The sequence below is a fragment of the Muscardinus avellanarius genome (genome assembly GCF_963383645.1).
Source record: "Muscardinus avellanarius genome assembly, chromosome: 12".
In the NCBI taxonomy this organism is placed as follows: Eukaryota; Metazoa; Chordata; class Mammalia; order Rodentia; family Gliridae; genus Muscardinus; species Muscardinus avellanarius.
Window position 1 is genome coordinate 77,066,693 of NC_137798.1, and position 15,107 is coordinate 77,081,799.

The 15,107-nt window shown below is 46.6% G+C and overlaps 1 protein-coding gene across 1 annotated transcript in view; it reads left to right on the forward strand.

Annotated features, from left to right (window-relative positions):
* RGS6 (regulator of G protein signaling 6) overlaps nt 1–15,107 on the forward strand; it is a gene marked incomplete at both ends in the record, with an annotated part of 626,537 nt that overhangs the window by 572,730 nt on the left and 38,700 nt on the right. Inside the window, 3 exons of the mRNA XM_080707173.1 lie at nt 6,540–6,665; nt 13,691–13,877; nt 14,662–14,732. Coding sequence (XP_080563299.1) covers nt 6,540–6,665; nt 13,691–13,877; nt 14,662–14,732 — 384 coding nt within the window. The remainder of the gene's footprint in view (nt 1–6,539; nt 6,666–13,690; nt 13,878–14,661; nt 14,733–15,107) is intronic.

Genomic DNA, 15,107 nt, shown 5'->3' on the forward strand with positions numbered 1-15,107 from the left:
TGTTATTTTATTCTTATACTCTCACTAGTGCATTGAATTATACGTCCTAGTGAGGGCCAAGGTGATGTAGACAAACACGCCCATGGCGCGTGGTGTGCTTCCTTCTGCATCCCGCCAGCTGCCCTTCTCTCTCCCCCGCTCATGCCAGTGAGATGGGTAGTGATGCCTCCATGGATGAACACAACATCATTTGAACTGCTTTCTCCTTCAGTCCTCCATTGCCCCCTCTCCACCTCCCTCCCTCATCTCCTTCATTCTTCTATCACTGTCTCTCTCTTGTAGCTAAAGTCCCTTGCTTCCCATTTTCTCTCTAGCATCCACATATGAGAGAAAACATATAACCCTTGACTTTCTGAGACTAACTGATCTCACTTAGCACAACATTCTCTAACTCCATCCATTTTCCAGCAAATGGCATGACTTTTTCTTCTTTTTGATGAAGCAAAATTCCTTTGTGTATATATACCACAGTTTCTTTATCCTTTCATCTATTAATGGACACCTAGGTTGGTTCCATAATTTGGCTACTGTGAATCGTGCTGCTAGAAACACAGACGTGCGCGTATTGCTCTAGTGACTTTTAAGTTATTGGCTGCTAGGGGGTACAGGTGTGACATGTGCCCCTTCCTCGAGGTCCTGAAATTTCAGGAAAGGCGTCCACCCTCCCAGATACTTCATGTGAGGGGGGGAGCGTGTCAAGGTGTGTGGAGGAGGAGAGGCAGCGTGTGAAGAAAGAGGACCCCGCCAGGAACTCTTGTTCATCTGAGCTGAGCTTCTACTGGGATCCCAGGGGTTCCAGGAAGACTCATTATGACAGCCATGATAGAGGACATTGCAGACAATGTCTGTATTCTACAAAGACAAAGACACACTGTGGGGAGGTTCTAGACAGCCCAGCCAAGAATGTCAACAGCAGTTTAACAGAATAACCAGCTCAGTGGCATAAGAAGTAAATTGAATAGCAGAAAACTGTTCTTGGATCCATCTTTTCTTCTCAGATAAGCCAGTAGATCCAGAAGTCCAAGGATAAGAATGTGGATATTCAGAGAGAAATCAAAGGCTACCATTTTAAAGGATGGGCAAACTGTACCTCAAGTCCATCCAATGAAAACTCTGAGAAAAGAATTTCCATTAAAAAAAATAGTGATGGTCAGGGCTTGTCATGAAGGAAAGACCAGCCCAAAGTTGCCAGGGCATGGTTATGGAGAACTTTTAGTCTAAACATCACCGAAGTATCACAGGTAGTTCTCTGGGGAAGTGCCCCTGGCTGTCCATTAACCAGATGATGAGGTCTAATGAAAACCTCATTGCCAACAGAAGTGTGGTTTTCAGAATCTTCTTTGGCTGGAGGCTCAGGCTTCCAGGCTCTTCGAGGCAGCACTCCCTTGGGCTGGATTCCTGGGCCCATGGCTTTCCTAGGCCGATGCTCTGCCTTCCAGAACCACTGCAGTGTCAACATCACCTCTACAGCTCAGTGAGAGAGCCACACAGCAGCTTCCCTGGGGCTTCACGCTTTCCCAGGAGGGCCACCATGATGTAGTTCTGCCAGGCAACCTAGTCCCCCTGGCTCTGCTGGTAGAGCCCACACTGTAGCTCTGTGTGGGAATTCCAACCCTGAGCCACTGGGCAAGGGCATCCAATCCTTCCTGAACTGGAGGGGTGACTGCACCCTTTGAAACTGTCCTGACCCCTACTCCCCATGGCCCTTGTGCTGGGCCTGTGGTGAGAGTGGCATCCCTGACGACCTCCAGGTCACCTTCAAGGTCACTCTCCCATTGACTTGAAGCTCCTGACTTCTGTTGACATGGCTGATCCATACCGATCTCCTAATCGGTCATTTGGCAATACCACTTGTGGTCTTGTGTTTGCAATATTGGTAGGCTAAGAATGTTCTAAGTCTTTGGGCTCTGGTACTATTCTGCTAAACAATTCTTTCTATAAGCCTTTTCTCTCTTGCTACATTTTACTATAAGCAGTCAGGAGCCATGCTGTTCCTTCAACACATTGCTTAGACATTTCCTCGGTCAAATATCCAGCGCTATCACTTGGAAGTTGTCTCTTCCACGAGATACTAGAACACAAACACAATTCAGCCAAGTTTTTTGCCACTTTATAAAGAAGATCTCTTTACCTTCAGTTTACAATAACATGTTCCTCGTTTCCATCTGACACTTTACCACCCATATATCTACCAACATTGTGTCCAGCATTACTTAGATATTGTGGAAGAAGATTGAGGGTTTCTCTGCAGCTCTATTTTCTTTCTGAGCCCTTGCCAAAATCACCCCTAAAGGTCCATTCATAGCAATGTAGGATTTCCCCAGCATGCACCTTTGCACTCTCCCAGCCTCTGTTCATTACTCTTCTAAAACTACTTTCCTGTTTTTAGATTTGTTTTAGCAGCATCCCACTCTCAGTACCAGCTTCTGTCTTCATCCGTAGGGTGGCTGACAAAAACACCAGAGATTATGTGGCTTATAAAATACCCTTTACTTATTTCTCACAGTTCCAAAGACTTAGAAGTCCAAGATCAAGACCTCAGCAGATTTGGTGTCTAGTGAAGACCTGCTCATTGGTCCATAAAATGCCATCTTCCCACTGTGTCTTTACAGGGCAAGAAAGGGTGAGGGAGCTCTCTAGGTCTCTTGTAAGAACACTAATTCCACTCATGAGCTGATCACCTCCCAAAGACCCCACCTCTTAAAATCATCTCATTGGAGGTTAAAATTCCAAAATGTATATTTGAGGAAGGGCACAAGCATTCAGGCCGTAACAGTATATCAAAATCTTTTGACGATATCCTACATCTTTCCCCAAGAATTCATTTAGACAGCAAGTGAGAGAAATAGATTAGAAGGCAAAGTAATGGGGATTAGGGAGAAGAGAAGACTTTGGAGTCAGCCAGATCTGGATTTCAACATTACACTATTACTTACAGCTTGGTAACCTTGAACACTCTGAGGTCTTTTGAACTCTGGAAATTTAAATATAAATATTACCTCCCTGGCTTAGCCTGAGACTCAAACGGGGCACTTTAAGGACAGTAAGATGAGCTCCTTGCCCCATGCCTAGCACTGTAAAAGCTCTGAAGAAAAGAGCACTTTTGTAGACTATTGCTTCATCTCAATCTGGAATGAAAGACAGACTCCCTCAGAGAGCTACCTGTCTTTTCTATGTGTTGGTTTGGGACACCCAACAAAAGGAAGGAATTTGATGAGAGTTTGTGGGCATAGGGGACAAATAAATTTAGAAAACAAGGTATTCAGCCAGTGATTAGAAAATGCTGTCAGGATAAGGACACATCACACACATCACTGTACACATTTTTTCTATTGACTTCCTTTTAGTGTTGAACATTTGCCATATGCAAAGTACTAAGGGAGAATTCTAAGACACAAAGAGCTCACAAGGTAGCTGGAGAAACAATGACATAACCCCTTACAAATAATACAAAACAATTATAAAGCCTTAAAAGACAATGCAAAACTATGATTTAATAAATTGATCACAAGGAAGCATTTTTACACAATGAATGTAAATGAAGGCGCTGTGAATGCCATGGACTGCTTTCTTGAGTGGTAGAAATGTGTTCAGATCTATTCTTGAGCCTTAAAGTGGATGATGCTGAAAATACCTATGTGATAGAGAAAAAATATGTATAGGAAATTGTATTCCAGAAGCTTTTAATAGAACAGAATCCCAGGACCAAATACTAGGAGTGTACAGTGGAAATAGAATTGTGAATAATGGATAGTTGAGGGAACTCAGGTAACCTAGCTTGAACAGTATCATCCCAAAATTTATAGAACCTCAGAATCTTTCTAGAACCTCAGAAACTGACCTTATTTATAAATAAAGTTGTTGCAGAATCAACTACTTAAGATGAGGTCACTGGAATGGGATGGACCTCTAATCTGATATTTTGTAAGAAGAGAAAACAGGCAGGAACCCACACGACAAATGCCGGCCATGTGAAGACACAGAAACACGGGAAGGATGCTGATCCCCAAGCCAAGGAGTGCCAAGGATGCTGGAAGCATCAAAAGTTGAAGGAAAGGCACAGAACATATTTTTTCCCTAAAACCTCCAGAGGGTGCACTGCCTGCTAGCACCTAGATTTGGGGCTTCTAACCTCCAAAACAGTGAGACAACAGATTACTGCTGCATTGAGCCATGTAGTTTGATAGTACTTTGTTATGGAAGCCCTAGAAAATGAATACACTAGGGTGTCCCATCTCTTTAGACCTCTTGGATTCTGCGAAAGGCTTTCTATGCAACTTTCTAGGCATCTCTGACTTCTAGTCCTCTCTCAGATTCTACATCTAGAACAACATTCCAAGATTTCTGACCCACCCCAAAATTGCCCTTTTCTCACCCCTGCTACCACCAATGTATCTAGTGGGGTGAATGTAGACTCACTACTTTAGTATCAGAGAGTGGTGGCATTTGTGGTCCATGTACATGTACATCCATGAGGCAGTTACCATGCAGACAGAGTCACTTTTATACATGGTTCTCTGGGCACAGACTTTGATGGAGGTACAACTGACACCAGCCTCATCTCTGCAGAGCTCTGACTACTTAGCTGAGAAAGAACAGATGGTTGTGTCCATCCCAGGTCATACCATGACCTAGCAGAAAGATATGATGTCCTGTAGCTCCCTGCTACTAGCCTTCACCCCAGAGAAATTTCTCCATAAACATTATTTTTGGTCCACTGGAAAGTTATTGAGTTGGATTCGTTCTGTGGCTTGCACTTGAGAAAATCCAGGAGCTTTCTTCATGTCTTGCTGCAAAAGGCCCAGCTCAGTTCTTTCATGGAATTCCCCATTGCTTGACCTAATATGCTTAGCCTATTACCATGACCCAGTTGAGGTAAACCTGGGAATACAAAGTTGTACAGCAAGAGCCTCCTTGATCCCCAAGCACATAATCTATTGGTTGCTGTACTTAAAATGTGAAGACATGGGTGTTGACAATTACATCTATCAGTACAGAAGTAGTTGGGTTTGGATAGCTTCCATGTGAAACTAGAAATGCAATACAGTAGCCACCAGCTGCATTTGGCTATTTAAATTTAAACTTTAATTAAAATTAATAAAATTTAAAATTCAGTTCATCCATCATATCAGCCACTTTTCAAATCCTCTGTAGGTACATGTGGCTATTGGCTACCATATTGAAGAGCACGGACATGGAACATCACCATCATTTCAGAAAGTCTTCTTGGACAGTGCTAGTTTGGAGTTGTTTTCAAGCCTTCCAATACAAGTTCTGTTCCTTTTTTTTGACTAAAGATAATTTTCTAAGATAAATGTTGAGATATTTCACCTCCATCAATAAGAGGAAACATGATTTTATTGACTTACTGTTAGAAATAATAAAAAGCATGTGCCTATTTTTATAAAGATGGAAAACACCTCTTGGTAGACCAATGTTTCCCAAATGCTAATGTGGGCTTGAATCACCTAGAGATCTTACTAAGCTGTAAGTTCTGATTCAGCAGGACTGGGTAAGGGCTCTGATTCTGCTTTTGGTCCACAGAACACACCTGAGTAGGGAGGAGTTGTAGCAGTGACTTTGTGAGTTAGGACCCTCCTGCTTCATGAAGGGTCAGTAGCAAGTGAACTTCACATGGAAAGACAGCAGCTACAGGAAATATTTTTATGGTCCAACACCAGAGGAATAAGACCAAACCCTCCTTGGTGTAAATACAAGAGAGCAGAGACAAGCCACAAAGCACAGCAGAGTGAAGGCTGGAACCATGCTGTCCAGAGGTGATTCCTGGCTCAAACCACTTCCTCGCTGGATGTCCTGAGGCAAGTTATCACCAGGCTTGGTTTCCCTATCTGGAAAATGGAAACAACACAAGCATAGTTTTCACAGAGAATTTGTAAGGACTCAGTGCATTAGCAGATATAAAATACTTAGCATATTATAAGCACCCTGTATGGTGGATAGATCAATAAGGGGATACAAAACTCTGCTTCTAAGCAAGTAACTTATTTTGGGTGAGTTGATGCATTTCGGACCAGTTGTATTTCTGGCTAGTTGTATGCCTCTCAACTGCAAACAGATGCTAGTTCTGCTTTGTGAATTGAGGAAGGGGTGGGAAGTAGAAGACAATGTCTTTGCTAAGAGATTGGATTCACAAAGCACCCTGGGTTATATATAGTAAAAGTGAAAAACGATGGAGTCAAAAGTTGGGCTCATAATGGACAGGAGTCGTCCAGCGAAATCTATGATGATGTTAGCATTGCCTGTAGACAGCAGCCCCCTCATGGGCACCCTGGTGACCTTCACTGAACACTTTCACATGTTTTCTATATAGCAACTTCTTTTTTTACTGTGGTTACTGTTGGTGTGCAAAAGACTGCATTTGGAATTTGTGCAAACTTCATAGAATCTTTTGCTTAAACATGAGATGTTTTCCCTTTGAGGTATGACAGCAGAACAGATTTGAGTTGTTGAACAGGATATCACATGGGCTTTTTCCCAGAATTGATCTTTTTTTTAACCTTCTCCTCCCACCCCCAAAGCAAAGAGCCCAGCCAGCAGAGAGTGAAACGATGGGGCTTCTCCTTTGATGAGATACTGAAGGACCAGGTGGGGCGAGACCAGTTCTTACGATTCCTGGAGTCTGAATTCAGTTCCGAAAACCTCAGGTAAATCTCTCAAAAGTGTGAACTGTACACAAAATGTGTGTGAAGAAATTTGGGTAATCAGTTTCTCCACCTTTCTTTCTTAATAAAACATGTTTAGGGTTCAAATTCAAATTCTAGCTAAACTGGTTAAGGTTGGAATGGAGAACAAATTTAAATATCCACCTTTGTTACTCCATCATGACACCTACCAACTCCAGCATTTTTTAGTTAAGTCTAGATGACATCTGTTCAACTACCTAGAAACAGGTCTTTGATAATAATTAAAAAGTCAAATGAGTTTGATGTCACCATTCATTAAGTATAACCATAGAATCATGGAATTTTTGAATGGAGAGGAAGGTCAGAGGATCTCTTCTTCAAAGTATCCCAGTCTGGGTCCCTGAATCTCCAAAAAATTAAATAGTTTCTTCTTATTCTCTGTATCAAGCTCTCTTTTATGTACTAGGTTTCATTCATATACTCCAGTTTCATGTTTAGAAAAAGAATTTCACTAACTTTAAAAGTTTGTTACTTTAAAAGTCAGGGTATATACAGCAGGCAGGAGCCCTTTCTCTCCGATGTTAATGTGCAAATCCCATGCTATTTGCTTGAAGTTAGAGACCCTTTCAGTCCCATACATCCCTCGGGTGACAGTTGTGACACATGTGTGCTGTAATAAGCCCCCCTAGAGTTGCTGAGGGATGCAAGATAGCCAAAATGTGTGACCTTTGCCCGCAATGACTTTGCAGGGCTTTGATGAAGAAAACACAGTGAGTGATTAAATCATCAAATGTACATGAATAAGTGTAAAAACTCTGCTACCATTTTGCAAGTATTAAAAGAGAAAAGAACGGACATAAAACAGAGTAAGCAAATCATAAGCTAAATTTTGAAGAGTACACAGGAGATCACTAGATTAAAAAAAAAAAAAAAAGAGGCAGGAAGACTATTCTAAGCTGGGAGGTTGAAATTAGCCAAGCCGTAGCAGGATGACTGCCCCATGCCACGGAGTCCTGGATGGATTTGTGGATGCCCAGTAACTGTACCTGTGGTCAATGCCTTCTCAGCCATCTTTGTGCCTGTTATGATCCAGAAAAAGTTGAGAATCTTCTTGTCAGGTCCCAACACGAGTGCTGCCTACACTCTTACAGAGTACTTGAAGAATGAGCGTGGGGTCCTAGTCATGGTGAGGCCACGCAGAGCATCCACTTGCTTAGCTGACATCTTATGCAATCTGGAACACTCATTCTAGAGTGTAGCCAGGGCTAAATAGTAAATCAGCCAAGTTTCACAAAATATGCATGACACTTAGGGCCCCCGAGTGCACCCAGGAGTGCGTCTCTGGCAGGTATTCGATGCTTCCTCTTGCCATTACCACTCTTGGCTCTGCCAGCTCCCTCCTCCGTACCAGGGTGGGAGTACATTTAATCTCGGTGAAAAATTGTGTGTGTGCACGTGTAAATGTGCAGGCCCCCAGCATGCATATATAAATCCAAACTTAACAAGCATCCCCTCTGATCCATGACAGGAAAGAGTATAAAGAAAATAGAACAGCAGAGAGAAAAAGTACAGCCCAAGAGTGTCTAAAATCCTCTCTGGAAGCCCAGATTCCATTTTTTATGATATTTGACATAATTGGATTCAGAGAGGAAAACTCGGTTTTAAATCATACAATTTGAGGCCCCTTCTGTCACGCCTTGCAAAGCAGTCTCTTCTCCTTCCTTCTATGCTCATTTCTTTGGCCATAGATACTGGCTTGGCACCCCCTGCCCCAGCCCAGGATGGTTCAGAGCTGACCATGTTCTCTCCCTGTGGGGGCAGCAGGTACATCCAGGCAGGTGTGCCTCCACCATGGTCCACACGCACGGCCACCCCTGGGAGTCGTGCAACTGCCACAACTTGAGGATCCTGCCCATCTGCTGGGCTGGCCCTGCCGGGTTCATTCCTCCTCCCCAGAATTTATGGAGTCCAGGCACTGGCATCACGGCAGGGGAGAAAGGAGAGGGACTGACTAGAAGCCAAGAGGAAACAAGTGCCTCCCCACGCCCGCCCTCTGGGCTCCCTCACACCTCCATAGTAGAAGGTACACTTAGATCTCAACTCCTTTGCACAGCACATGAAATGCCAGCTACAGAGCCGTGTGGTTGAATTTATAACAAAGCTTCAGAACGAGGAACAAAGGAGCCCAGATGTCACCTGGGTTTTTCAAGGAAAGAGTTCTGTGTCGATATCAGGTAATGGGAAGTTTTCTTCCCTCTGATCGTTTTCTTCTGAGTGGGTCTGTGAGCGAGTGAGGACTGTCTGTCATCTCCTGATGACAAGGGCGGCGTGCAGCCAGCGGCAGTTTGCTGCAGCCACCTGTGACATGGGACGGCCCCTCATTCTCCTTTCCTAGTCACTGTGAGCTGAGTCCAGGGCTCCATTTGCAGTGGGCAGACACACAGACACAGCGCCTTTGGAATGTATAGAGCTTCTGGCCCCTCAGGCAGGAGCCTCCTGGTTCTGAGACAGGGAGTGCCGTGGAGTTGATGACCTCTTCCTTCTGCTGCTCTGTGCTCAGAATTGTGACAGTCACTTCTTGCTACCTTTCTCCTTCCCCCTCTTCCCCATCAATCTCCCTGACACAAACTTCTGCTCTCTCTGCCTCTAAACCCTCTGCCGCACGGCAGGGCATGAGTTAAAAATCAAAACCTGCAGCAAAGAGCATCCCCGTACATTTTTTATGAGCTGTAATGTCTCCTGAGAGAACGTAGTTGTTCTTCTAACCTGCAGATTGATGAGCCCAGTTCCACACGGTGTCAGCCAAAGGGAGAAGCAATTAAAAGAGTGCACAGGGGGCTGCCAGGTTTGCCTGGAGAGCTCCGTCTGCAGCAGGTGCCCCAAGTGCTAGGGAGACCTCACGAGGTTCACCAGCCTGGCAGGACCCCCTACTAACTGAACGCATCAGGAAGCGGAACCCAGTGACTCTCACAACCTCAGGACCTCTGCAGTGTTCAGCCACTGCCCAGTGGACATAGCTCAGCCTCAAGCTGCTGATGAGGGCTGCTAAGAGGACCCGAGGACTTCAGCCCAGCCAGGGACTAAAATCAAGTTCAATCCATTGTTCCGAGTCCATAGTTGACCAGCAGAGGGCACAGAAACACTTCCTTCTGCCGTGGAGTTTGCTTCTCTCTGGGAACAAACCCAAAGCTGTGTTGTCTAACTGGTGAAAATTGTAGTTTGTGCAAAAATAGGTAAGCTGGTAATGGAGGGGCGCCCAGGCCTTCTGGCGGGATGGAAAAAGATGAAGGGCTCATGATATCTCTTGCTCCAGTGGCCCTCCAGGGAAAAAAAAGCCTATTCCTTGTCAGCATCCAGGAAGAAAGGAGGCCACTGGAGGCAGCCTTTGGACGGCCCAGGAGCCCCGTCTGTCCACTGTGACTGCGCCCCAGGGGCTTCTGAGCCTGGCTGCCTCTCCCCCAACGCCAGTTTCCCTGCCTGTGTTCATGTCTAAGTCATTACCATAGATCAGATGCTGACACATGAGCTGCCTTCCAATGCTCTGGCACCTGGCAGTGACCAAGGGGGCAGCAGGACAGGTGGTCGCCCTGATGCCCTGAAGCTCTCATGGCCTGCCAGTCACCACAGCCCGTCTGCTGCCAGCCACGAGGGCTTAGTGAAGGATGGGTGGATTTGACACTGCTGCTGGCATTGGACTCCCCACCGCGTCCTCGCAGGAGCAGTACCTGCAGGCTTTTGATAAGAGCAGTGGCTTCGCAAGCCTCAATGGGCCGCCCTTCCGCAGTGAATGTGCAGAGAGAAGCTTTTGTGGCTCTTAGGGGGTGGGGGCTGAGCAGGGAGCTGGGGGGCCGGAAGATTGCAAACACAAACCAAAGCCTGTTCTGAATTTCAAATCAACACAAAGGTTCTTCGAAGCCATGATGGTAAACACACACAGGATGTCAGGATGCTGTTGCGACAGCAGTTTTGCTGTCAACTGGGAGGGATGAGGCAGGTCATCTCCAAGACAGACAGAAGGCTGAGCTGAGTCTCTTTGTGTGTGCAGAGAGAGAGAGCTGCTGTCTCGAGATGTCACTCCTCCACCCTCAACCCCCATCCCATCCTCCTCCTCTCCCTCCTCTCCTCCCCTCTTCCACTCCTCTGACCTGCCAGTTGTTTGTCCTCGTGCTTTCTTTTTACTTCAGTTCTTGCTTTTGTTTGATGGAGGAATGTTTATATTTTTATGTAAAAGTTTATTAAATTTGATTCTGGCATTTGCATTGATGCCAGCTCCAGACCATCTCTGTGTCCAGCTGAGTGATAGGCATCACTAGGGCTCCCAAATCATTCTGCAAAAATAGGGTCCCCGGAGCCTCAGAAACCACAGGGAGCCCGTGGAGCTCAGAAGCTGGGTCCTTAGGACCTCCCCAGAAGGGCTCCATAGCTCCTCCTTAGAGCAGAGTGGAGGGAGAGACACAGGTGACATCCACATGCATTGGCAGGGGCAGGGACAGGAAGCCACCATGTGCTATCCATTTGGGTGAGGAACTGCAGCTGTGGCAGGCGAGGGAAGCTGCTTGCAGCTGGAGATTCAGCCCGGAGGCCACTCCCCAAGGGGCCTGTTCTCCTCTCCCCAGCGTGTACCTGAAGAGGACTTCCTGTCTCAGCCTTTGGTGAGCTGCCTCCTAGCAATCCTTCGATCCTTTGAAAAGCCAACCCTAGCTTCTCTCTTTAGAATGTGCCTCCTGCATTGTTCACCTGCTCCTCAGATGCTGTCTTCTAGTCAGAGAAAGCCCAGTAGGGTTCTTGTCACCAGGTGGCCATTTCCATGTCTAGGTGTCCTGACCACCCCCTTTCACCTCATGACAGAACTTGGAGGTAGACAGAGAACCTCAAGGAAGCCTGGTAATGGGCCTGAAAGATGGCAGAGGTGTAGGGGTCTTAGGGGGACTACTTGAGCAGTTTGGCAGGTTACCACTCCTTCCATAGCCCTCTGGAGTCTGGGTAAACAATTGCTCCTGTCTCCTCTCCCCGGCAGCCGGAAAGGCTTGAGTACCAAGGACCTGCAACAGAAGGAGGAGGGCTGGTGTCAAGGGCAGGTGGCAGTGGCGGCGTTAGCAACAGCCCTGCCAGCTTCTAGCCAAGCCACCAGGGGAGAATAAGCTGAAATCTGGGGGATCAGACTGAGCAGGGCTGAGCCTGTGGCTCCCACCCCGACCCCTCCTCAACCCCACCCAGGGGCCTGAAAACATTTCAGAGTTGAGGCTAGATGGGCAGGTTTTCATACCTGCACCATATCTCCCTCAACCCACCATGCACCATTTCATAGATCACGGAGGAGACCCCAAGAAAGGCACAGCAGTTCAAGACAGCGGTGCAGCCAGGTGGAGAGAAGAGGTAGACCTTCCTTGCCTTCTTCCTGCACCCTCAGGATCCATGAGGGGTTTCTTTAAGGAGATCACTAGAGTCCTATCAGCAAATCAGGGAAAGAATGAGAACACACACACACACACACACACACACACACACACACACACACTCTTCTAGTGGAAATGCATTACCTCAGTCTGCCACTGAGTGGTGCCTTTGGGCCACACACTTGGCTCCAAAGATACTTCTTTGAACAGAAAAATATGCTGAACCTTTTTTTGGAGAAAAAAAAAAAACAAGTACATCTTCCTTTGGATGAGATTCGATGACAGATTGAACGCACTTTCCACCATGTTGTGGTTCAGCTTTTCCTCTTCTCTCCTTTCACTGACTGGATGGCAGGTGATATCCCCATGGCAGCGGGAACCTGTCCTCTTTTCTCATTGTTGGGGAAACTGGCCTGTCCTCTGCACAGGGCAGAGTGTACTGTCCAGCTCTGGGGGCCGCTGAACGCTGTCCTGGGAGCCGTCCACAGAGCCTGGGAGCTGCTGCTCAGGTCTGGCCCTGGTTGCTGCGCTCTCAGTAGAAAAGCACTCACGCGCAGCCCCGCCAGTGGCGACTCCCCTGCGGATGCTGAGGAATTGGGGAGAGGCGAATGGAAGTGAGCAGGAGACTGCTCTCTCTGAGTCTCCCTGGGGAATCCTCTGGCAGAGAGGCCCCCATGGGAGCCCTTGCAGCTTTGTCCTAGATGAGCCCATCTCCAATCTAAAAGCCATGTATTGAGTACCTACTATATATGTCAAGCACCACGTCGAACACCAATGTGAACAGCTCCGTTTCTCCACCTCGAACATCTCACTCCAGCACACCAGCTCAATGTTATTTATGAGTCCAGGACTCTGCCTGCTTCTGTGATCACCTTTTTGATACCTCTAAGTGAACCCAACCAACCTTTTTTTTTTTTTTTTTTTTTTGTATTATAGATTGAACCCAGGGGCACTCCACCTCTGAACCAGACCTGCAGTCCCTTTTATTTTGAAACAAAGTCTCACTAAATTGCTGAGGCTGACCTCAAACCTGCAATCATCTGGTCTCAGCCTCCCAAGTACTAGGATTATAGGCCTGTGCCACCGTGCCTGCCTCCCAACCAGATGTGACAAAGGACTTTCATTGTGTAGAGGCTTGTGTTTAGATCAGTGGTTCCCAATCAGGGATGATTCTGCCTCTCAGGGAATATTCAGTAATGTCTGGAAACATTTTTGGTCATCATAACTGGGTGGTGCTATTGACATCCAGTAGGAAAAGGCCAAAGTTTCTGCTTCACATCCTACAATGCACAGGACACACCCCCTACACCACACACACACACACACACACACACACACACACACACACACACCAACAATTATCCAATCTGAAATGTCAATGGTGCCAAGATTGAGAAATCTGATGTGGAGGGAGAGAAATCTCTCGTTGGTCACCATGTGCGCATGGATCTCCCTATGTGCTCTTCTTTTCTGTTCTCCACAAGGGCAGAATGTCCTTTGTACTCTCAGCAGCTCCATGATCTTTGTGGCCCAGGTAGAGGCAGTGGGCAGATGGAGGAGGAGAAGGAATGAGTTCCCGGGAGCATCAGCTCTGAGACCCTCTCCAACTGCATCCAGATGGAACTGACTCTGCTTCTGCTTTGACTTTAGGTTCTGGCTGGCTGTCCAGGATCTCAAGAAACAACCCCTGCAGGATGTGGCCAAGAGGGTGGAAGAAATCTGGCAAGAGTTTCTGGCTCCCGGAGCCCCGAGTGCAATCAACCTGGATTCTCACAGCTATGAGATAACCAGTCAGAACGTCAAAGATGGAGGGAGATACACGTTTGAAGACGCCCAGGTTTGCTTACCTATGTAGGTGGTTGTGCCATAGGCGTTCTGTTGTCTCCATCACCACCTGACCCCTTAACACCAATCCAGGGCATTATGAGTAGTTAGAAATGGGGAGTTTATTATTTATAGGTTTATCAACAGAAACCATTCTAGATAGGTGCACAATGAAATTCCAAGATCATTTTTCTAGATGAATTATGTCATTACACAAAAATGGAAGTCTCTAGTGACAGCTGCTTCTCAGCTTACAATGGATGGGGTTATATCCTGATGAACCTATCAGGAGTTGAAGCATCGTAAGTTGAAAATGCACTTAATACACCTGTCGAAGCTTAGCATAGACAGGACACTGTAGAGAGCCGCTTGTTCCCCTCCTGAACACATGGGCCAGCTGGGAGCTGCCACTGTCCAGCACCTTGAGAAGGGATCATCCTGCATATGGCTAGCCCAGGGAAAGGTACAAATCTGAAGTACAGAGCCTACCAAATGCTTGTCATTTCTGCACCATGTGAAGTAAAATAAAAATCCTAAGTCAAAATACCGTAAGTTGGGGACCTCTTCCAGGAAAATCTCAAAGTGCTTTACAAAATCTGAAGTCTTGTGATAGGTCAGTAGTAGAATCTGGAAGCCATAATGCAACACGGATAAAGTGGGTACAGTGAGCTGGCAGGGCCCTGAGTGAAGCCCACGTCTGTCCGGCTATGGTGTCCTCACTAGTAACTCTCACTGTACTGCTTGCATGGTGATTTCCAACGGTGCAGCTGATACTCTTTAGCACCTCTCTATTCCAGGCCCTGGGTTATGTGAGGAGACAACACAAGGAACAGACAAAAGCCCCTGTCCCCATCAAGCTCATGGGCTAGTGTGGGAAGCCATACGTCAATGAGGTTGAGTGAAAAGAGCGCTGAGGGGTGGACTGCAGTGTTGGAGCACGCCGTCAGAGGGACTCCTGACCCCCAAGGCAGCAGTTACCCTCGCAGATGCAGCTGGTGGAAGAACAGAAGCCACCCTAAATAGCCGGCTTAACCTTGAGGGCTGGGAGGTGTCATTTCTAAAGATATGCATTACATCATTTTCTGGCTTCCTGCTCCCTCGTTTTTAGTTCCTCCCACCTTCCCACATCCAAAGGCAGGGCTTAACAGTTTGCTGTTTTCTTGACCCATTCCTTATTTCTTCTATCTGTGGGGTGCTCAGTAGAGAATTTGTCTGACTTACCTTCTTGTAGACCTGATTATCT